This window comes from Apostichopus japonicus, chromosome 9 (genome assembly GCF_037975245.1).
Source record: "Apostichopus japonicus isolate 1M-3 chromosome 9, ASM3797524v1, whole genome shotgun sequence".
Taxonomy (NCBI): domain Eukaryota; kingdom Metazoa; phylum Echinodermata; class Holothuroidea; order Aspidochirotida; family Stichopodidae; genus Apostichopus; species Apostichopus japonicus.
The window spans coordinates 1,812,890-1,836,023 of record NC_092569.1 but is presented as its reverse complement, the minus strand read 5'-3'; the positions used below and the strand labels follow the sequence as shown (position 1 = coordinate 1,836,023).

The window sequence follows — 23,134 nt, the reverse complement described above, 5'->3', positions numbered from 1 at the left end:
GTTTTCAATTCCCTTAGGCTATGATACTGTATCAGGACATAATAGTCTGTCTAAAGTCTTCCTCTAACTAACTACTTTTTAAGAAAACGTCACCCAGGAAAGAACCTGGGCACGAAAAGCAAACTACCGAACGACTGATACGCTCTCAACCCCAGTCCCCTTGCATCGGGACTGTGACTGTGTGATCATCGTCGGGTGTGCATCACCATACCCCTCGAGAGGTAACAGATATACTACACATGATCTTAGCCAAAAGGCCGAGAAACGATCTGTCTAAAGTCTTCCTCTAACCATGGAGCTATAAACCTGAGGTTAATAGCTCCATGCTCTAACTAACTAACGGTTGTGCACGATTGTTATACCAACGTCAATCCATATCTTACGATACAGACTATACAGAGGCTATCGAATTGTCCATGGCAACCGTGCGACTTTTGACCGGCAAAGCCCAACCAGCACTTTAACCGTACCACCCAAACACTGCTGAGTAATTAGAAACTTTAAGTGTCAGATAACGGAATGTAATTCTTTTGCCTGACCGAATTGTTAGCTTAGCCTTGAAAATCGTCCGAGACGTTGTGTCATTAATCGTAACCTATAAAAAGCCTTGAGAACTTGCCCCAGACCGTCTAGAGCTTATTACGTAATCCGCATTCCAATTCGACTTAATTTGGTGGATCTATTTGACATGGCTTGAGAATGGCCACCGATTGAGATCGTTATTCTTTTACATTGGTCTCAGCTAAAAGTTTAGCAACCCATAGAAGGGAGTTTTTTGACCTGTTGTATGTCTAAGCAGGGAGCTGCTACTCTAGAGTAGCAGCTCCCTGGTCTAAGAACGAAATTTGGGGCTGGGAAAGGGGTAGAGAGGCTCTTGGCCTGCCCGGTGATTTTATTTCCCTGAATGGATATCACTGAACCACAGACAAACGATCGTTTGAAATTATTGTATTATGTAATTCAGTAATGGATGTCGAGTGCTCAGTTTGTATATCACCATGGAAACAAAGATTGTTCAACAGTTTGAATATCATGACACCAGCAGGTATTCTTATAACTGTCAAAAAAATGTTCATTTTAAGGGGTTTCAATATTAACTTAAAGAATGCAAAAATTAAACACGTCATGGACACTCCACTGTGCAGCTATACAGAGGTTTCGAAAATTTCGGTCATGTGAATCGAACTTATTTTAAAATTCTCTTGAAACGTGACTTGCCTTGTAGTTTACAGACCCATTGCATAGGAAATGGTTTTCAACCATGAAAATAGTGAAATGGTGGTTTTTATAAATATCTAGCATAGGCCTTTCAAAATATATAACATAAAATAAAAAATAAACTAACAACATTCTAGGTCTCGCAGTTCTGCTGTTTTTTAATTTCAAGACTAACCTTTTAACAGCCGTTTTGACTTGATACAAAGTATAAGTAACATCAGTATCCCCTCGCCCCCCCCCCCCAACCCAAACCAATTATTTTAGAACATTCAGTTGGGGGTCATTCAAGCTCATAGCTTTAAAGCTCAAACATTTGACCAAGCCCTCGCCAATGCATTAAGTTCCGTTGTTCCTTTATCTTCTAGCCCACCCAGTACCTCCGTTGGAAATTTGGAGGAACTGGAACTGAAACTGAAACTTGAAAGCTGTTAGCTGTATGCTTAAATTTGGGACCAATAATGGTAACTTTTAGCCACAGGTTTCGAGCCAACAGGCGTCACAATCACGTGACCAAAGTCCTGCTTGACGGCACTGACAAGGGTTGAAAACGGGTATTATAGAACCTTAGTCTCTTTCACATGTCAAAATACATGATATTTGATTTCGGCATGTTGTGGGAAACCAAATATTCTTCAAATAGCGTACCAAACGATATATTATAAGAATAATCTACACCAAATCATTTCAAATGCTTTCGCAAGTCTAAGTAACATTTTGCAGTTTGTCAGTCAATATGGCTTAAACTTGGTGAATTCGTATCAAACTTCAGAATGGATATAGTTACGTGGATAGTTTTTTTTTCGAGTATCTCCCAATTTGAGAGCCCCCCCCCCCCTTAACACCCTCTCGTTTCACCATTCTTACTGTCATTATGCCTACTGGTTCCCAACGCTTACATATATTTCCTTTAAAATACAGGACGTGGCTGTAATTGGCTATAGCTTTGTTCATGCATAACCAGGGAGTCATTGCCCTGTAATGTTACCACGGTCACTGATAACGGTCATTGGGGTCTGTGCAATTAACATGTCGATAATCGATAAGATTTCATTAATCGTTGGATTATTACTTTAACCTTCATTTGGTGATAATTTCGAGGTGTCTTAGTTTGATCATTTGTGGGGAGGGGTGTGTGGGGGACTGTAGGTATTTATGGTTAATTTGCTAATTTTCTGAACCAACTAAAAACAAATTTTTAAATACATTTTGAGCCGTTTGGAGCAAGCACGTCCATGATAATTCCCAACCATGGAAGTGTTATCCCGTGAAAGGAGATACTTCTCTGTTTCAGTGGACCTTGTGTTATTAGAGAGATGAACCAAAATGTAACGGTTTTTATTGAACCGAATTGTGCTTCTTCTTCTTCTTTTTAATTCACTTGACAGGCCCTTGAAGAAAGAAATGGAGAATTTTCAATAAATCGGTGTCTGCATGATCAGCTCTTAAAGGAGACAAAATGCTTTCTGAACAGTGAGGGTAATTAGAGGAATGTCTTTCCCAGAAGTCGATGATCTTTAGCCGATACTCAATGCCCGCCATTCTTTGATTAGTTAATGGTAGGCGTACAAAAGGAGTGGGCTTCTTTGTGTTACCTGATTGGACCGACTTAAGATGAAAAGATGGCATTCCAAGATACACATGTAAGTGTACATACCCACACTTCAAACAAGTTTATCTCCATTGGGTGAAGTAGGTTTATTCATCAAACAACTGTACACAAAAGACTTTTATAGATGGGCTGGGTGCCGGCTGGGTAACCTATTGAGGGCGCTAATCTACTTTTGATTCGGCTTCCCTAGAGACGATTGTGCTAATTTACGCAACATTAACAAGTTTCTTTTGTCTGCAAACAGCTAATCTTAGATGACCTTACAGGTGTCGCGCCACAGTTATTAATTGCTCCCATTGACTTACTCATTGAACTCGTCACTTTCCAATGCCGCTAGAGCATAGATAAAAGTTTTCAACTGACATGTCCGACCCACCATATGAAAGCCGATGGCTTGGGCTATTACAGCACATTCAACCTTTATCACCATGACCGATTAGTTTTTGAGCTAGAAGGCTTTAAGTTTATCATAGTGCTCCCAACCCATCTGCCATCTGTTGCTGCGGAATCTTCTTGTTTCACACAAGATTTTCTTAATCAGCTTCAATCCCCGAGCTTTTTAGACCATCCGTGGTTTATTTCATCCTCTTCAACATCCAAGCATCGAAAAGAATGATGATGACTCAAAAATTGGCCCCCAAAAAATCAATACATGTGGTCACTTTAGGGCTATTTTCCGACAATGGTTAACCTCTCAGACGAGTGGACGTTCACTGGTCTAGTTGAGGTGTAATACCTACAAATGTACTGCAAACTCAAGGGCTAGAGATCGAGAGGGCGCTAGACTTCTTTCCCTTTGTCAAAATAGTACGTTTCATCGATCACGTCAAATGGCAGTTCGAGTTAGACGTAGTACCTCATTTGACATAACAGTCATGATCACACGCTTACAGCCTGTTTTGCCCAGGTTCTTTTCTGTAAAGTAACACACCGCAATTGTATTACACACTAAATCCGTAACTTTCCGAGGTTGCCAGAGCATATGCTGAAGTTTCGAAAAAGGCCACTAAGTCGCATGTTTTATTTTATTTTAATTTTTTTTTTGGGGGGGGGACAGGAATTCAACAAACACAGTACAAGGTAGGGGTGTGGGGTGGTGCGACGGTCAAAGGGCCTGGGTGTAAATATGAAAATACCACTAATCGCATTCATTTTCATGGTTTTCCTAACAGGGTTTCACTAGCCACAGTAACAACAAAATATACACTGGACCCAGGTAAAAGTTATCGTCTACACTAGACCCCAGAAAAGTGTCCACTCACCCATCCATCCATCCACCCAAAATTTGGAGAACAGGAGAGAGATGCACGAAATGTCAAAGATTTTTTCGGGATGACCAAAGCGGGCCACTAAATAGTAATAAATTGTATAAAGAAAAGACGACGGGGAAACAAAATCGTTTTCTTTGTCATATCTACCAAAAAATTTAATATTTCAAATTATTCTTTTTCATCAAACCGAACGACAAGAAAGATTCCAACAGTAACTTCGTTATGTAGTACGAAAAAAAATACTAAGAAGAAAAAAAAAATGAGGGGGGGAGAAAAAAAAAAGAAATGAAAAAGTGGTCACATCGCAAGTAAGAAATAATTCTATAAAATAATGTACAAATTCTCCTCTATAGTCAAACGTCTCTACTTGTGATTTTGTTGTTGTTGATGTATTCTTCTCATATGACATCCATACACAGTACCTACGAAAGCAAACCAAAAGCGCTTACAAATTACCCATCAGCCTTTGTACTATAATATCATATCCATACAGAATATCCTTCCGTGTGCTTTTTAACATGATTAACATTACATTGTCATTGTAAAACTCTATGAATGTGTCATAACACACAAGACTCCATGTTTATTGAGAGACTAATTTAAATATGCGCCAGAGAAACAAGAACACAGATGGCCGGGGGGGGGGGGTGGGAGGGACTCAAGGTCATACTAAGATTAAGAAGATGGAAAATAAAGGCGTATAGGTATGCAGGAGTCTCATGAACTTCCTCGAGGGTGATACGCTTCAATGTATGGCTCTCCCTGTCTATTTTAGAGTTCGCGTTCAATGGTAAGCATGCACAGACGCTTATGGCAAGCCATGTGGGACAAACACTGCATAATATATCCGCGTATTAATTGGAATTTATACGCGAATTAATTCGAATATATACGCGTATATATTATTAGCCAATCATATGGCTTAAATATATCCGCGTATTAATTCGAATATATACACGTATTAATTCGAATATATACACGTATTAATTCGAATATATACACGTATTAAATAAAATACATATGGGGATTAAATCCAATATATGCACGGATTAGTTAGAATATACACGAAAAAAACATTTCCGCTCTTGCTGTGTACATATACCAACGATAAATGTTTTGGCGGGCTCGCGAGATCGCTTCAAAAAGCGAAACTTTACACATGTAGGCTACAACACATGTATATTCGAATTAATACGCGTATATATTCGAATTAATACGCGGATATATTATGCAGTGTTTGTCCCACATGGCTTGCCATAGACGCTGTGATACACAGCAGGATTGAATCAGATGAACATAGACATTAAATAACTTCCTTTGATTGGAAGAGAGCGTGATAATTGAGTAACATTGTAGTCTGCCTGTCAATGCAGTCTATGTTAATGACGGTTGCTAGCGGATGGCTAAAATCAGGGAGTTGTTATGGAAACTGAAGTGCTACGCAACCAGCGTACTTTGCTGTAGTACAATCTATGTATCATGGAGTTTTAAATAAGCAATATGTAAGAGCGATCAGTCAACTTGAACCAGACTTGCAGAGGGACAGAGAGGGAGAAAGTTTGGTAAAGATGTTTTAAAAGAAACGGAATTTGTTCAGCCCTAGCAGTAAGTTTCAAATGATGGCACAATATAAATCTTAGAACAGGGACCACTGATTGTGGCAGGCCAAAGGGTGGGGTGGGGGGGTGGGTAGGCTGCACCTCTTTGGAAGCACTGGTGAGAGAGGGACCAAGGTACATTTTTCGTGACAATTTTTGCATTCACACACGCAGGACTGACCTTATACGATTATAAATTGCATAGTGTGCTAGTTCCTGGATAAACTAGAGGATGGGAAATGCTCAGTTGGAGAAAGAAATATTAATAGGTCCAACGTAATCATCAAAATGTCATCGTTGCAAAAAATGTAGCTGTATCATTAAAGGATTTTAATTCCAAATATTCATTTGGTTATTATGGTTTTGTTGTTGTCATGAATTGTCACAGTTTCACTACATTGAATTTCAATGATTTAATAGTGACAGAATATGCACATGACTACACAGATAAGGCAAACCCAAGATTTTTCCTTTCGTATCTCTGCCCACCCTCCCCCGCCCCCCCCCACATTTTTCTTCAAGCAATGTCTCCCCACTCTTCCGTTAATTTCTGATACCGTATCCATTGATTACAGGGTGATTCATTCTTTATCCTTCGACAAGCAGCTATAACTTTTGCAATTTAAATATCACCAAATCTTTTTGCATCTTTTATAAAGTTACCTACTGACCAATAATTACCCAAATAATCCTTATAATTAATTAAGCTATTTTTATAATAATATACTACAACACTTTACAAAAACCAACACAAAATTTAATAAATTGCTCAAAAAAACAATATTAGAAATTCAAGGATTGCTAATTTCATCTATAAAAACAAACTTAATAAAAAAAAGGAAAAAACTATAAAAAAAAATTATAACAAAGTAATAACAACTATTGCAAACCATGGTATGAAATATAAAATTAATAATATGCATAGTGGGGCAAATTGCTACAGAGGAAGATAAAATGAACCAAACCGGGGAACGTAATTTTTAAGCATTCATGATTAAATCTTTCATTAATCTTTATGTTATCACATTAACCTCTATAAAATGATTGCCTACGGTAACCTCACATTTTTTCCATGATACTTCCTCCCCAAATTAGTTAAATTAATATAAAACCTGTGTGTGTACGTATATATATATATATATATATATATATATATATATATATATATATAGATCAAAAACTTTAATTTAACAATTTACAATTGATCGTTTTGGGTGCGACCCTTTGAAATTTGTTTTCTAATTCCAGCATTCTTTGATGAGTCATTTTCTTAATAATCATGCAATTATGATTTGTAAGGCACCTTCATCTTGCCGTTAACCACTGAGTACGGTACCACCAAGACTTGGATCAATTTCATTTTCATGTGTACTGTTATTAATTCTCTGACTACTGTTCAATGAATTCTACTTCTTTCCATTCTTGAATTCTTCTTATTTATTTAAATTTTTTTAATTCCCCTTGTGACTTGACAGCAGTTCACTGTCGACAATATACATCAAGTTTGTGCTCTGACATTCGTCCGATTTAAACCATCGTTTCATGATTTTCTTTGTCTTACTAATTGTATCGATCAGCGAATAATTAATGATTTGCGTTCTGCTCGGATACATTCCTGTCTGATGATTGCCTCCTCTGGGAATAAGTTTTTTTCCGAAGAGAGCAAAATTGGGGCAAATTGCTACACAAGTGCAAATTTGCATAGCAGTTTTTAGGTACACAAAAGCATTTGTACTTTCAATATATTTATGATTACACAATTATTCTTAAAAACTACATTTGCAGTTTTCTTTATGCATACTGAGAACCTATAACAATGTAATAATTCATTTGCTGGACTGGCCAAATTTCATTAAAGCACAATGACCAATAATCTGCTTTTTGTTTTGTTCGCCATTGACAATGATCTGGCAAAAATTGTCGGGAGAAGATTATGTCTAGAGTAGAATAGAATTAATAATTAACCACTAATTAACATTAATTAATTATCATGGTTCATTTGGTGAAAACATCTTATAAGATCATCTTGGCATGCCCAGGGAGTTGTGGCCACTCCCTCGCATGTCCAATTGCGATCTCAGATGGTTTGGTAAAATTATCCAAAGCTTAGTATTAAACCGAAAAACAAGCAAAAACAAGCTTTATCATTCCAGAAAGAAAAAGAATTATCCCACCATACAGAATTATCCAAATATGTAACTATTTGTCAACAAATATTGAATCCAATTTAGCTATAAAAGGCTATAAGAAGGCAACTTGCGAGATTTAAAATGTCATTTTATTCAGAAGATATGAATCTATAAATATTCATGACTCTCATAAAAATTTGACGATTATATCGTTTGAAAACAAAACTTCCCAAAATATGAAAGAGTGCACTCTTTGAAGAAAATAATAAAGAGAAAATTGATTTCATGATTGCCAACTGTCAAGTTTTTATCACAGCCATCCAAAACCGAGTCAAATGTGTTGTTCCTGTTGTAACTTACTTGAAGAAAAAAAAAATTCTCTGTTAGAAAATTTTTCTTTACATTTTCAATGTCACCTTGTATTGAATCTTACACTTTTAAAATCCTCAGTCTCTTGTTATCAACTTCAGGCTATGAAGTATCTAAATTATCACTTATCTTTTCTTTTCTACTTCGTCCATCTCATGCAAATTATTTCCATTTGAGGTTTTTTGTCTGTAATGGATGTCCTCTCACTGAGGTAAACATCCATTGCAGTGGACCTCACTGATCACTTTGTTTCAGAGGAATATTCTGGTGGCAATCAATGTGAACCTTATATTTGCAGCAAAAAATATTAACTATGATTGTATGTAACCTATTGAGACTGGCTAAACAGACAACTACTCCATGAAATGGATCAAAGCAGCGGGGAGGGGGGGGGAGGGGGTATGTGAAGTCATATGAGTAGATGTACTTCAAACGTTTTTACTAATATGCTATTATAATCTTCTTAGTGATTTATCCTTGAAACCTGATATTTTTGGAATGTTTTTTTTTGTCTTTTTTTTTTAGCTTTCAATGTTCCAAAATCACATTTTCATCAAAATGCAACTCCTCTGCTAGGAATATTATTTTTCCACTTCGGATAAATGATTGATATATAATAAAGCAAAAAAAAAAAAAAACATTTTTTTTTCAGCTCAACTGCCATGATGATATCATTCACTCAGCTGTTGCCAGATGCCATATTTTCACAAAATATAAAAACAAAATTCATATCCTCACGATACAAATCGTTATGAGGTTGTAGTTTTGGTGCAAAGGTCCAGAATATTGCCAGCAATTTTGCTAAGCAATCAGATTCGATTACTGGACTAACCCCTCGCTTTCTTTTCGAAGCGAAAATTATTTGCTTAAAAGTCCCAAGCCGTTACTGTTTGCGTCTTCGGTTACAGCGATGATGATAGCGTCCATCATCAATAAAAAGATATCATCATTAACGAAACATATTATATATATATAATCATACCGAGGCTAAATAAACAAAGTCGACTGAGAATTAAAACAAAAATAATATAACAAAAGCAACAATTAACCGGTTCGAAACCATTTCCAAACTATCACCCAAACCAGCAGAAATGGTACGAACAACTTTAAGACAGTATATAATATATATATATATATATATATAATATATATTTATTTATAAATATATATATATATATGTATATATATATATATATATATATATATATATATATATATATAAATATATATATATATATATATATATATATATATATATATATATATATATACATATATATATATATATACTAACAAAAGACTTGTAAAAGGATTACATAGCATGCCAATTGATGTTTGAAGTTGAAGCATTACAACCAAACAAACCCCAAAGTAAAATTATCTGTCATTCAGCTGTGAGCTGAAGTCAATTGTGCAACAGACCAATTTCGCCCCCCCCCACCAACCTTCCCACCCCCGGCCGCACCAACTATATATAAGCCTGTATTCACTCAGCGTGCAGAGTACATATAACAGAAAAGGATGAGAAAATTGGATCTGTGTCAAAGTTAATACTTCCTTCTTCTTTCACACCATTGTCGTCGGACAGAAAAACAAAAAAATATTCCAATTTTCTTTGCTCAAGGTACCATTCAGAAGATGCTTCATATAAATTAGTACTCAAGATTTTATCCTGATATTTAACAGCCTTTCGATGAATTTTTTTACATCAAAGGATCACCTTTTAGTGGAGCTAAACAGTCAAACCACATCTTAAAAAAATCAACAGATCAACAAAAAGAGAAAAGAAAAAAAAATTAGCTGGTAGAAATTCAGAAACATACTCTGTTTTATACCACAAGATTCTCTCGAGTTTAGGCCTTTTCCAACTATGGCAAGTTTTCCCTCTCACCCGCCCCCAAAAAGGGGCAATTTGCTAAGCCTCAAAAACTAATAATGACAACGACAACTTCAGCCCTGATTCTTAAATGCAAAGTAGGCTAGGCTGTTATTAAATTATTGTTAGGCTTAGGCTTAAAATTACGTGTCCATGATTTGTGCTGCATATGTAAAACAGATTTTCATGAGGTATTACACTTTACTGCATTTGACATGAAAAAAATTATCAAAAAAACCCCCAAAAAACCACAGCATTTGGTACTCATTAGGCATAGAGACGTACACACCTGTCATAGCAACCACCTGCTTAGAGAAAAACAAAAAAGAGAACTTTTCCATGAGACCCTTAGAGGTTATCTAACTATATCAAGTCCAAGAAATTCAAGCTTGTAGCATATTTTGAAAAAGAATGCTGTGATTATTTCACTATTTCCACAATCACAGGAAAAAAACTTGCTTCCCTCAAATACACTCCTGAGACGGTTAAAAACAAAACTTCAGACCGAGGAAGAAGAAAACTTGAGATTGCCGCACGACACGACGGATCTCAAACCGGTAAAAAAAATACCCATCTCCGCGACTGGAACGACTTAGAGGGAGAACGGGCTACTGCTTTGACTCGGAATCCTGTGGCCAATGATAAAGAATAAAAACAACGTACAAAAAAAAATTCTGAGATAGAATTATCCATAATACAGATCTAAAATTTACACGCGGAAGATCAGAGGTTTGGATTTTTTGACTTCAGAGGCTTACACGGCGCCCTCAAGACACGAGCAGTGATCTTATGTTGCTCGGCGTGGTCTCGTCGTTAAGATGTTTCGAATTGTACCTGTAGAATGAAAAAAAAAAACCATGGAGAGATGTAATCGTTTGCGGAAGTCATCGGAATAACGCACGACATGCGAAGATGGGTGGGGATGGGGAGGCAAAATTAACTCGGAAACTTAATACGTCATGGAAGACAAAAAGATGGTAGGGTAACAACTCAGCCTTACCACTGCTGTGTCAGCAGATAACAAATCAATAGACACCAAATATGGGTTGGGGAGGGGGAGGGGAGGGGGAGGGGGTAGAGGAAAATGCTGATCAACCTGGAGATGCGATGCTTACCCCCGATCCTAATCTATCACTGGTAGGGGGGGTGGGTGTGGGCAAATCCTTCATCTACGTTAACGCGACAAATCGTACTCTGAGAGTGGGTTCCAACAATGCGCTCATTCTCAAAGTGTAAACGGAACTATATTTAAATTAGTACTAATCTCTCCGAAGCAGTAAAACAGACCTTTTCTAAAGATAGTACAGTCTGTGGTTAAGCATGCTCTGCATAGTTTTTCTTTCGTGATCGAGTGTTTTTAGTGTCTGGAAATGTTACCTCGAGACTCGCAACCGGTATGTTTCCTTAAGGGTCTTAAATTACGTCTTCGAATTGCACTTCTGGAAAGTCAGGAATCAAATCCCTGTTCATTTTCTTTCTCCCTTGGTTTTTTTTTTTTTTTTTAATTTGCTCTTACGAGGTACGTTGAACATTTCATCAAAAATATAGGTGATCCTGTTACTTATGTGAACAAAGTTCACGTTTAATAGTCGAGATAATCTTCCATTATGCATCTCTAAACTGTTTTCGCTAGGTTTTCTGGCAAGCCCATTAAACATGTCTGTAATAATGACCACAAATTACAAATCACCATTCTTCATTCCCCCCATTTCTCTCCTTTTTAGCTCAAGAATGTCCCCGTTGTAAACCACAAACTACCACTTAAACCAGAGAGGAGTGACTTTAATACTCTCATGTTATAAACTATAAAATCCTGCCTTCCTATCGAGTGATCGAGCCTGCAGAATGCTTAATGTCTTTCCACGACGACCACAACATTTACCTCGCTCTAAAAAACACCCGCCTTTAATACACAGTCCAGTAGTACAGGACTCGGAGGGAGGATTTAATAGCAACAACTTCCTGCACTGCAATGAAATGTCTTGAGAAACCACATATTTGCCATAAATTTCTCAAAATCTCAAGTGAAAACTTTTATCAGCAAAAAACAGAGACTAGAGATAGAAATCAAAAGAATGGTTTTTTCAACTGACTTTTAGTCATGAACCTTCCTACCCCTCATATGCTAGAAATCAAATAATGGTCACCAATTTTCATATTTATGACTGCCGCTATCAAAGAGTCTGCTTGTCGGCTAATATCACACGCCTCCATTATTTAAAGCCTTTGATGGGACATACCCTCCAGGAAAAATGCTTTTTAAGTATTGTTATCAATATTTAGCGTGCTAGAGTTTGGGGGCAGATAGGCATAATATATGCTGAAGGTGTTTAATAAAACATTCCAAAGTCAACATGGTTAAAATTAAAAACCTTGGCACTACATCAAGCTGTGGGACAAAGATGTTGCCAGGTTATAAAAGTTGTGGTTGGCATGGTGATGTCAAATCCATTATCTGTAGGATCTACTTGACAACTGTTCATTATCTATTTTTTAATTTTTTTCTACGTCAAAACACAGTGAACATTTTTTTTCCCCCTATGGCTCTTTTTTCTTAATTTTTCTTGGTCCATTGTATTTAGAGAACAATACATGCAACCAACCGGGCTTGACAACAATCCATTGTTAATGTTCTTTTGTATACGAAACCATTGTGCTTCTATTTAGTCCCTGGTAGCTTCAACACGCAAAGGTATACAAACGTTCTAGACTTGTTTCTACTTGACTTCAGAGCTGAATGACAAACTAATTTTGGTGGAAGTTCCCCTTAAGTCTGTCCCTAACAAAAGTCAAAAGAACAACTGTCTAGCTGTGATAACAATATTAATATTATTATCAATTTTAATATGGTGTATAATGCAAAATACTTGAGCATTGCATACGTATGCAATTAGGGTTGTTATAGTAATAGGCTCTTGCACATAAATAAGGATGTAACTTTAAATCCCACATTTGTATTACCCATGAACATTAGTTGGTTGCTCCAAATTAATTAAATTATTTAAATTAAATTGATTCAATAGTTTACTTTTGAACTTTTTTTGAACCAAGAAAAACTATTAGTTTCGTCAGACTTAGTGTACAGATTCTGTGATTCATGTACAGTAGAGTTTGGTTGTCCCAAATTATGAATCAAATTAAATTAATTGAACAGTTGAACTCCCCAATTTACAAAGTTTTTGTGTCCCACAAACTTTAATGTAATGAGTCAGTTTCATTTGCAAAATATTTGCAAAAGTTGTGAGAAAAAAAAAAAAAAAATTTAAGCCGACAGATTCTGTGATTCTGGAGGTACTTGTAAACCAAGATAGGAAAGAAAGTAAAGGAGAAAAAACAACGCCTTGGATGTGTGCGGATGTGCGGAGTACTCGAAGTCCTCATCAACTTCGACAGAAACGTTTAAAATTCTCCTAGCGCCCACGAGAGGAAAACAAACCTAAGTCGGCTCTTATCTTAGTCTTAAGTATCCTACTTTTCCTTCAGATAATAAAGAGAGAGGAAGGACGATGATTCCTACATCAACATCCTGAAGATCGAATCAGGGAATTTTACCAAAAAATAATGTTCACACCCGCGTCAGGAAACGGACCGGATATCTGTGATGAAAGTTGTAATCTGTCTTGAATTTCACTTACAAGTAATCTGAAATTATCTAAACTGAAAATATTGAGTGCAAACTATTCATCGCTGATTTAACCATTTCGGGGGGGTATTTTCAGAAGAGGTTATGACCTAAGATTTTTCTCCCGAGATTTCTCCTCGAAATCCCCATTTCAAATGATGCTATGCAATTTGGATCTTTCCAGCATGAAAGGAATTTCTCCTTTTCATTGGTTTCTTCTCTTAAAATGCAGATCTCTTTAAATATATAGATCTTGATAGTACAACTAAAGGTCTGTGTGGTCGCTGCAATACATCCTCTCCAGGGAATAATTTAATAATCTGATGATTGCATTGCAAAATGCTATGCAAAATGGATCAATTTGCTATGTAAAGAGACAAAGATGTATAGAAGTTGTTGTACACAGGAAACAAGTATTTTCAGGGAATAATGTAATAATCTGGTATTGCACTAATGCTATGCAAAATGGATCAATTTGCTATGTAAAGAGACAAAGATGTATAGAAGTTGTTGTACACAGGAAACTGTAGTATTTTCAGGGAATAATGTAATATTCTGGTATCGCAGAATGCTATGCAAAAAAATGGATCATTTGCTATGTAAAGAGACAAAGATGTATAGAAGTTGTTGTGCACAGGAAACTAGTATTTTCAGGGAATAATTTATTAATATGGTATCCCATCGCAAAATGCTTTGCAAAATGGATTAAATTGCTATGTAAAGAGACAAAGATGTACAGAAGTTGTTGTACACAGGAAACTAGTATTTTCAGGGAATAATGTAATAATCTGGTATCGCAGAATGCTATGCTAAATGGATCAATTTGCTATGTAAAGAGAAAAAGATGTATAGAAGTTGTTGTACAAAGGAAACTGTAGTATTTTCAGGGAATAATGTAATAATCTGGTATCACAGAATGCTATGCAATATGGATCAATGTGCTATGTAATGAGTCAAAGATGTATAGAAGTTGTTGTACACAGGAAACTGTAGTATTTTCATAAGAGAAAAAAAATTCTTCAAGAGCCTACAAAACTGCTACACAACATTATTTTGAACACTAAAATTTTCTTTTGCTTTTTATCTTCTTTCTTTGTAATTGTTGCCAAAATTTAAATTTAATAAGTAAGTACATAGGATTGCCCAAGTTTTTGCCACATTCCTATGAAATCAGAGTATCTTGCTTTTAAGTTTTGTTCTTTGGAAAGACCTATTCGGCACTTGGATGGTGTTAGTTCATACATAGTCCTAGGGGAAGGGGAAGGGGTGGGGGCAGGGTGGGGGGTGCCAATCAGAAGGCAATAAAGCATGGATCAACCCAGAAACACTGGCACAAAAGAGATTTCATGAATATAAAGTCACTTTTTATGTGAATAATTACAGCAACATTTACTAATGGCTGGGAAATTATAGACAAACTTGAGATAAATAAAAAACATTGAATATAGTGGGATTTCAACTATTGACCTCAAAAATTACAAGTCCTGTGCTTGTTCATTTATTATATTTCAATTTACAGTTATACTATTAATATTATTTTTTAAGGGGTGGCTGTTTGGCTACAATCCGATGCAGAACAGTCTACAGTGATGGCTCTTAATTTGAACCCAGAGATCATATCTGTCCCGCAAAATCAGGATCTTTATATTTTAAAATTTACATTAACAATTTTTTGTAAAATTTTGTGACCTGTTATAAATAAGAACTAACAGAATAATAAAGATATACATCAGCAATGCCTCTATTGAACTGTGACTGAACTCTGACAGACCTCGGACCGACCTCTAACTGTGAATTCTGACTGAACTCGAAAACCAGCCAAATTCTTTTATTTCATAAAGTTTATTTATGTTGCAAAATATCGAAAGGTATATTGTGTCTCCGAACTTCCCCTTTGAATCAAATCTTAGCGGACCCGCTGATTACTGATTCAATTCTAAAAGAACCGGGCTATTTATAAATGATTTTATTCAACAAGGTGATGGGAGTTTGGTGTAGGAGGTTAATGCTAAAATGTCAATCATCTCTGCTTTGCGTGTGAAGTCTTTGAGACAGTGTACGACCCATTGCACACATTGTGATTCCGATTGCCTCCTAAAAACAGCCATTTCAAATCAACTATATAGTACTCTTCATGTGATATATATGCCACGATAAATGGGTACTTGGATAAATACAAGTTCCAAAGATATCTCAATTTAAAGTTATCAGGCACAATTTCTATATATATATATATGACTATACCAAAACTTGCGATTTGAATATTTTGATGTTTTCACAGGTTTCTCACAAGTTAACATCTCAGTACTAACCATGACACATATATGGATCAACGAATCACAGAAAACAAAGAATAATTTGAGTAGAATCGCCGTCAAGTTTTTGAAACAGGCATTCTAAATGAAGTCATTGTGGCATTTTTGTGTATCTGGTGAAAGTCTATAAGAAGCTATGCAATCAGAATTTCAATACAGGAGGGATGAGGATGGTATGGGTGGGAATGGGGGGGGAGGATGGAGGGTGGGACAGATGGTGGGGGGATAGGAATAGGGTAGGGGTGATGTGGGGGAAGGCTTCGTACATTGAAGCAGTGAGAGGGAAGGAGGTATGTTTTTGTGTACATAAACTTACATTCACAGTGTAGTTTGCACTTTTAACAAAATTTTACTTTACATCACATCGGTGTTTTGTTAACAGCAAGATAACTATTGACTGTGGGTCTGAATCCGGCAATATTGAAAAGCATTAACCAACTTAATTGGAATGAACTTTATGCTTACAAATGCTTCAATGATACAAGAAGAGAACAGAAAAGCAACAAAAAAAAACACCTGAGAACTTATCATAAATAAATTTGAAAGATCCCAATTTCCTGGATCAGTGGGAAGTTCAAGCTTGAAAGTGAACAGAATGACAAACCCTGGATAGTATAGATACAGCAGACAGGAAGATAAATAAATGTTCAAAAACCGCAGCGAAACAAAACTCAGAAAGCCAACGACGACGACGGGCTTGAGTGATTTTAATGTGTGCAAATTCAATTGACTGACTGAGGAACATCGGCAGGGACACTGAAAGATGTCTGATACTGGGGGCAGCATTTAACAATTGAAAGAAATATTGTGTAACAATACGGCTACAGATTATGCAAGTGTGTGTTCTTTTGATGTTTATCCCCATAGACTGACACTGAAAGATGTCAGAAACTGGGGGCAGCATTTAACAATTGTACAATTGAAAGAAATATATACTTTACAGACTATACCAGTGTGTGTTATTTTGATATTTATCGCCGTCACATGCATTCACCCATTCAGCTCACAGACACTTAGCTCGCTACGTTCTTCTTCTGACAAATCCTTACTTCTTGTACGACCAGCGAGGAAGAAAATTTGGCGACGAGCATTCAGTTACATTGGTCCAAAGCTATGGAATGATTTGCCAAAAGACATTAGGACCAGTCCAACGCTGCCAATATATCCATGTCGTTTGAAGACGTATTTTTTTTTAAAGTTATTTACGTAATATTACCCTTTTTATAATCTCTTGTTTGTTATAACTTCTTATTGTACTTTTAGAAACTCCTATTTTTGTTTTTTACTTTTTTTGTTTTGGTATTTTAGGATTATTTATCTTAGGTTATTATTTGTTTTCACTGTATTTATTTCCTATCTATCGTTTTTTTTTGTGTGTGAAGCGTTTGATACTTTGTGTGATTTAGTGCTATATAATGACGTATTTATTTATTATTATTATAGCTGATAACAAGGGAAGCGATGTTTGCAACATCTTGCGATTTTGCTTATAAAGTGGGCAAACAACCCCATTCTTGAATCTTGTCTTTGGTGAACACAAATGATAAACATTCCATGAATATTTATATGATTTAAAAGAGCTTCTTTAGGCTAAAAATTTTGTGTTGATATGGAGAAAAAAAACTGGGGAAAAAAAAATGAAAAAAAGTTGCTGATAATATTTCTATAGCTTATCAATGTTTTCAAGAGATTCACCTTTAGATTTAGCTATAACTATGGAATGTTCCTTTAAGGTTCCAGATATGACACTGGCTCAATGCAGGCTTAAATATTAATAGTTTATCCATAATAATTCAACCCAAACATATATTCTTTGAACTTCATATTAATATAAGAGAGCACCACCCTTTGGATGACATACAAAACCATTTGTGCTTGACAAATGTGTTCTGTATTGTTAAGTTACATGTTATTTTAAGCCATGAAGCCTTACTGTATATCGTCCCATTGTATGTTTGCATGTTAGGAACTGAACCCGATGGTCTGTGTACTAGACTTAATAGTCCAGTCACTTCATATGTCATCTTTTTAGTTGATGATGTAATCTTTACCCTTTTTTTAAAGGGTCATTCTCAAAAAAACTTAATACTGACATCACGCAGAACAATGTGAACTTTCCTGAATTTAAATCCTCAACAATAACACGTTCGGTACTAGACAGGTTCCAACAAGTATGAACCCCCTAACCCTAAAAAATAACATAAATAAATAAAAAAGAATTTTAAGAGATATAATGAAAATGTAAATTGCATGAAAGGTGTGACTCTTTTAGGTTTTCTAAAGATATTTTGGAAGCTACTGACTAAGCATTCCAGCTTTTGTTTAAAAAAAGAGAAGAAAAAATACATTTGAACAATACTGCTCGGTATGACGAATGCTAAAGAAATCCCAGGTGGATTGCCATTACAATATCGATTTCTAACCGCAGTATTTCAAAACACCCTGGATTATAACCTTGACAATGAGACCTATAAACAACTGTTGTCAAGGCAATTAACCACAACAAAAAATAAAGAATAATAATCGAACAAAAGGAAGGAAATGTACAATTCAATTTTTTCTATACAAAGTGCACAAGATGTATATCTCACTTTTTTGTACACAGTCACAATAGTATTTTATGAAGAGTCAAACTTCAGTGCCCTCAAAAACTGTTAAAACCCAAAAATGAAATAAATTATAAAAAATTACATAAAGAGGAACACTAAATTATTTCCCTACAATTAGCAGGCTTATTTTTTACCCTCTTTTTCGACCTTTCATTTATAGCATACACTGCAAAGGTAGGATTTGCTATTATGCTGCAACCTAAGACTTTACCATGGACTGTTCACAGGAAAACCCATTAGTTTCTTTCGCATCTGTATGTTTTTTACTTCTTTTCTGTGCTTTTATTACACTGCTGAGAGCATTAATATCCAAAATTTACGGGCACAATGGACCATAAATCCATAATGGTTATTCCAGTAACAGCTAATATATGCATATATATCACAAACCAATCCCCAAACGGTTGAAAACGATCCTCGGATCAACAACAACGCGCATATTAATGAGACCAATTTAGCAGTATTTAACTACCATTATATAACCTTCAAAACAACACATTTTCATGCACACAAATTTTTCACAGACCTTTGGATGATCAAAGTTCTCTACACTAATAATTACTGTAATGAGAAACTTGCAAATTTTGATAAATGTTTATTTAAAAATGCCAGTTGTATCAAGATGGTCAATGGAACATTTTACAGGATAAAGTGATTTAAAATATCAGTAATGACGTACGCTAATACAGGCGTTGCAAAAACAACAACTTAAAGGGAGTGAAGACTCGCGCACAAAGAAACGTCTGATGCTGGTAATCTGACTTAGTTTCGCATGAGGTGCAACAGTAGTGTTAGACACCACCATCGATCCCAGAAAATAAACACACAGCTTGCTACCGTCGGTAATTAGACACTAGTGTACAGTCAATACATGCAGCTACGGTCAATACCCACAACACAGTGTACATAGCAGCGATGGACATCTCAGATCCAGATAAAAGATAACAAGGTTTCACGTTTCAGTACTGTCTGCATTTTGTAGCGACAAGAAAAAAACTTGCAAGCAACGGAAAGTTAACTTTTTCAGAGGGCGGCACGAGGTTTGGGGCGAGTCTTCAATGCCTTTAAGAAGTCATATGTTCACAGCATACACTCAGTGATATTGAGTACTATTCTCGTTTCATTTTGCTGAGATAATTTATCGATATAGTACATGGTCATACAGAAATTTGTGTTAATTTCAACATGACCATGATAGATAAAAAGAGTGTGTGGCTTTATAGGCAGAATTTTAGTCTTCATACATGTCATAGTGCAAGGGGGTCATGACTCACAGGCCCTATTAAGATCTGTATCCTGCTATATATGTTACTTTTTTTACAGTTTGATATGTCTTAGAAAAGAAAAAAATTTACACTGGTTATCTCTTCTTTGGCTGTTTGACAAGATTTTTACCTTTCCCAGCAGCAAAGATTAAAGTGATGTACTTTAATTGCTAGGTGAATGTATTTTTTTCAACTTTGATGGTCCCTATTATTATGTGTGTGAATACTTACTGAAAAGTCTCATATTAATTGTTTAACATCTTATATTCACCATTTCAAAAGTTTTGATGTTACACCCCCAATTGTGAATTCTTTAATGATCTATAATGATCTAAAATAAAGCCAGTGTAGAAATGAACTTGTCCAATTTTCTCAGGCTTCACTCATATATTTAAAACCATTGCGTGAGACAGAAGGGAGAGGGGAGGGGGGAGGCTGAGGAAGCAGGAATGCAGGTTAAAGCTTTTATTAGCATCAAATATTGTAAGGATAGGATTATATGTGGATTTCTCATTGTTGAATGGGACAGAGGAGGGGGTGGGGGGGGGGGAGGTTTCAAATGTCTTGGCAGCCCACTTAGACTATCTGCTTTAAGCCCCTGCTACATAAAGTTTGATATGTCTTTTAAAATTACAGTTTGTACACTACCTAGTTCATTGCAAGGCTCAGGTGTGACAGGCTTACTGGGGAATCAGTTACACAGGGCTTAGACCTAATATTTTGATATTATGCCTATCATGTTTTGATGCCAATTCCACCAGTTGAGTGTAAGAGGGGAGAGGGGATCATGACTCGAAAAACCCTATTAAGATTATATGCTGTTGTCAAGTGTGACTTAGGCAGAATTTTAGTCTTCATACGTGTCAAAGTGCAAGAAATAAAAAATAAAAAAAAATAAAAATAAAAAACTTTAATTTAATTTAATTTAATTTTAAAAAATTAATAAAAAAAAGTAGAAAAAAAAGTGAGAGCTGGTAACCATTTCTATAGCTGTTGATATGCTACATCCCTTTAAGTTCAGCATGATAGAAACCTTAACAAGCCTACATTTCCTTTCGACAGGGATTGAGCCAAATTTGATCAAATCTTTCGATGCTTCTCGATAATTAACTCCCCGGGAAAAAAAAGTAATCATTAAGTTTTTACGTGACTGTCCAGTTCCGTTGCACTGAATGAAGGAAAGGTTCAGAATTTTTGAAAATTAGAAAAATTTGACATTTTCACACTTAGCACTATATAATATAAATATGACAATGTTTCTACCTTAGAACAAAATGTCAGAGACTGAAATATTTATTAATCACTGCTCGCTGAAATGACCTTCATGGGGTGCAAAAACTTTCAGAAAGGCAAGTTAGCTTCCTCAATGACAGTGATAATTTGCGGAGCGGATCAATCCGCTGATTTTTACAGGTTTTGATATATTTTGATCTATTTCGGTCCTTTTCTCATCTTATTCCCCTTAGCATTCCACCAAAGGGCTGTATACATGTGTCACACTGCAAATACTGAATCACTGTTTAAACTGTCTGACTGTTAAAGAACAGACAGTAACAGCTTACACAATACTGATCAATATTCAAAAGCAAATCATAATGACTTATCTAGGTCAGCGCTTAGAAGACAAAACCCGACTTTAAATCTACGACTGTGACCACAAAACTTGAACAGGAAAAGAAAGAAACCACAGTGCTGTAACTTTACCACAAAATGAAGTTTGGAGGTTTGATATAAACAGATGAGCAAACATGTGAGGTATTAATGAGGGCGCACTGTCAAAACTAGATGTAGTACCAGAGGGCAGGTAAATGCTGACACCAATAAAACTGATGTGGTTGCTGCATAGTACATGAAATATGGCAGGGCATCACAGATCTATGTAAGTGTCAATTATAACAAACCAAGCAGAAAAATCCACGTAGGTGGGAGTGATATCAGAAAATCAAACAGGGATCTTTTCTGAGTACATTAAAAAGAATGGTGGCAGTATTTTAAAATGTAAATATAATGGTTGACTATTTAGTCAAAAGACTTTGTGCCTAGGAGAGCAGTGTAGGAAAATCTTGAGGTTTTAGCAAGGCATCCAATATGTGGTGTAAATTATGACAAAAAGTGCCAGAAACACCCATGAAGGCGGGACTGGTACCAGAAAAACATACAGGGTCATTTCTAAGTACATGAAAATATAATGGTGGCAGTATTTTAAAATATAAATATAATGGTTGACTATTTAGTCAAAAAGTTCAAAAAGTCACAAAAAGTTCAAAAGACTTTGTTGTAGAGCCGTCCGTATAGGCAACTCATGTCTACTGTCGAGGGGACAAATCTCCACTCCCTGAGTAAAAATCTTTCAGAACTAAAAAGTCTACAAGATCATGACACAAAATACTAAAAAACAAACTATAAGGCTAAGAGTGGCCAAGACTTGCAAAAGTATTCCACAAAATGATTGAGGTTAGATAATTTTGGATTGCGTTTGAAGTTGAACAGAGCTCTACAGAGTTTGAGAAAAGTTGGCCTGTCAGTCTTTCATTTCTACTTCGAGTAATTTTTGACTCGTCAAAATACTCAATTTGCTCTGAGTAACCTGAGTAATCACAGCTGCTCTCTCTGAGTAACCTTTAGTCTGTTTATAAATTTTCATAACATTTAATTTTAATAGAATTACTAACTGACACAGAAATGGAAACACAACAACATACCTCAAGGCATTCAGCAAACCTTCTACATTTGGTGTCTGGTCTCGTAAGACTTTGATGCAACTTTTAACCTGCAAAGAAAAAACAGAATAATTGTCAATAGCTATGACAGCAATAACAACGTCTTTACCATTGATGTAAACAAATAGTGGAGACTAGTGTAGCACTTAATAACTACATAGACTGCTATGTAGTGTAGTACTACATAACTATAGAACAACCATGTAGTGTAGTACTTCATAACTACATAGAACTTCTATGTAATGTAGTACTACATAACTATAGAACTGCTATGTAGTGTAGTACTACATAGCCTGCATTGAACTGCTATGTAGTGTAGCACTTCATTACAACAGAACTTCTATAGTCTAGTAAACTGACCAAAGTTCACGAAACGTATCAAAACAAATGAAGCTTCATGCAAAGTGCTGACAGACAGACAGACCGACTGACCGACAGACACTAGCAAGTCGTCGATTGTGGAGGCTTATGAGCTTTGCTGTTGCTTCTGTGAGTTTAATTTTATAGTTAAGTGTTTCCCAATGGTAAGAAGC

The 23,134-nt window shown here is 35.9% G+C and overlaps 1 protein-coding gene across 1 annotated transcript in view; it reads right to left on the bottom strand.

Moving 5' to 3' along the window:
- Positions 1-9,476: 9,476 nt before the first annotated feature.
- LOC139974376 (CYFIP-related Rac1 interactor B-like) overlaps positions 9,477-23,134 on the bottom strand; it is a 72,390-nt gene continuing 58,732 nt past the window's right edge. Inside the window, exons 10-11 of the mRNA XM_071981486.1 lie at positions 22,584-22,651; positions 9,477-10,904 (exon numbers count right to left, since the gene is read on the bottom strand). Coding sequence (XP_071837587.1) covers positions 10,838-10,904; positions 22,584-22,651 — 135 coding nt within the window. The 3' untranslated portion in view covers positions 9,477-10,837. The remainder of the gene's footprint in view (positions 10,905-22,583; positions 22,652-23,134) is intronic.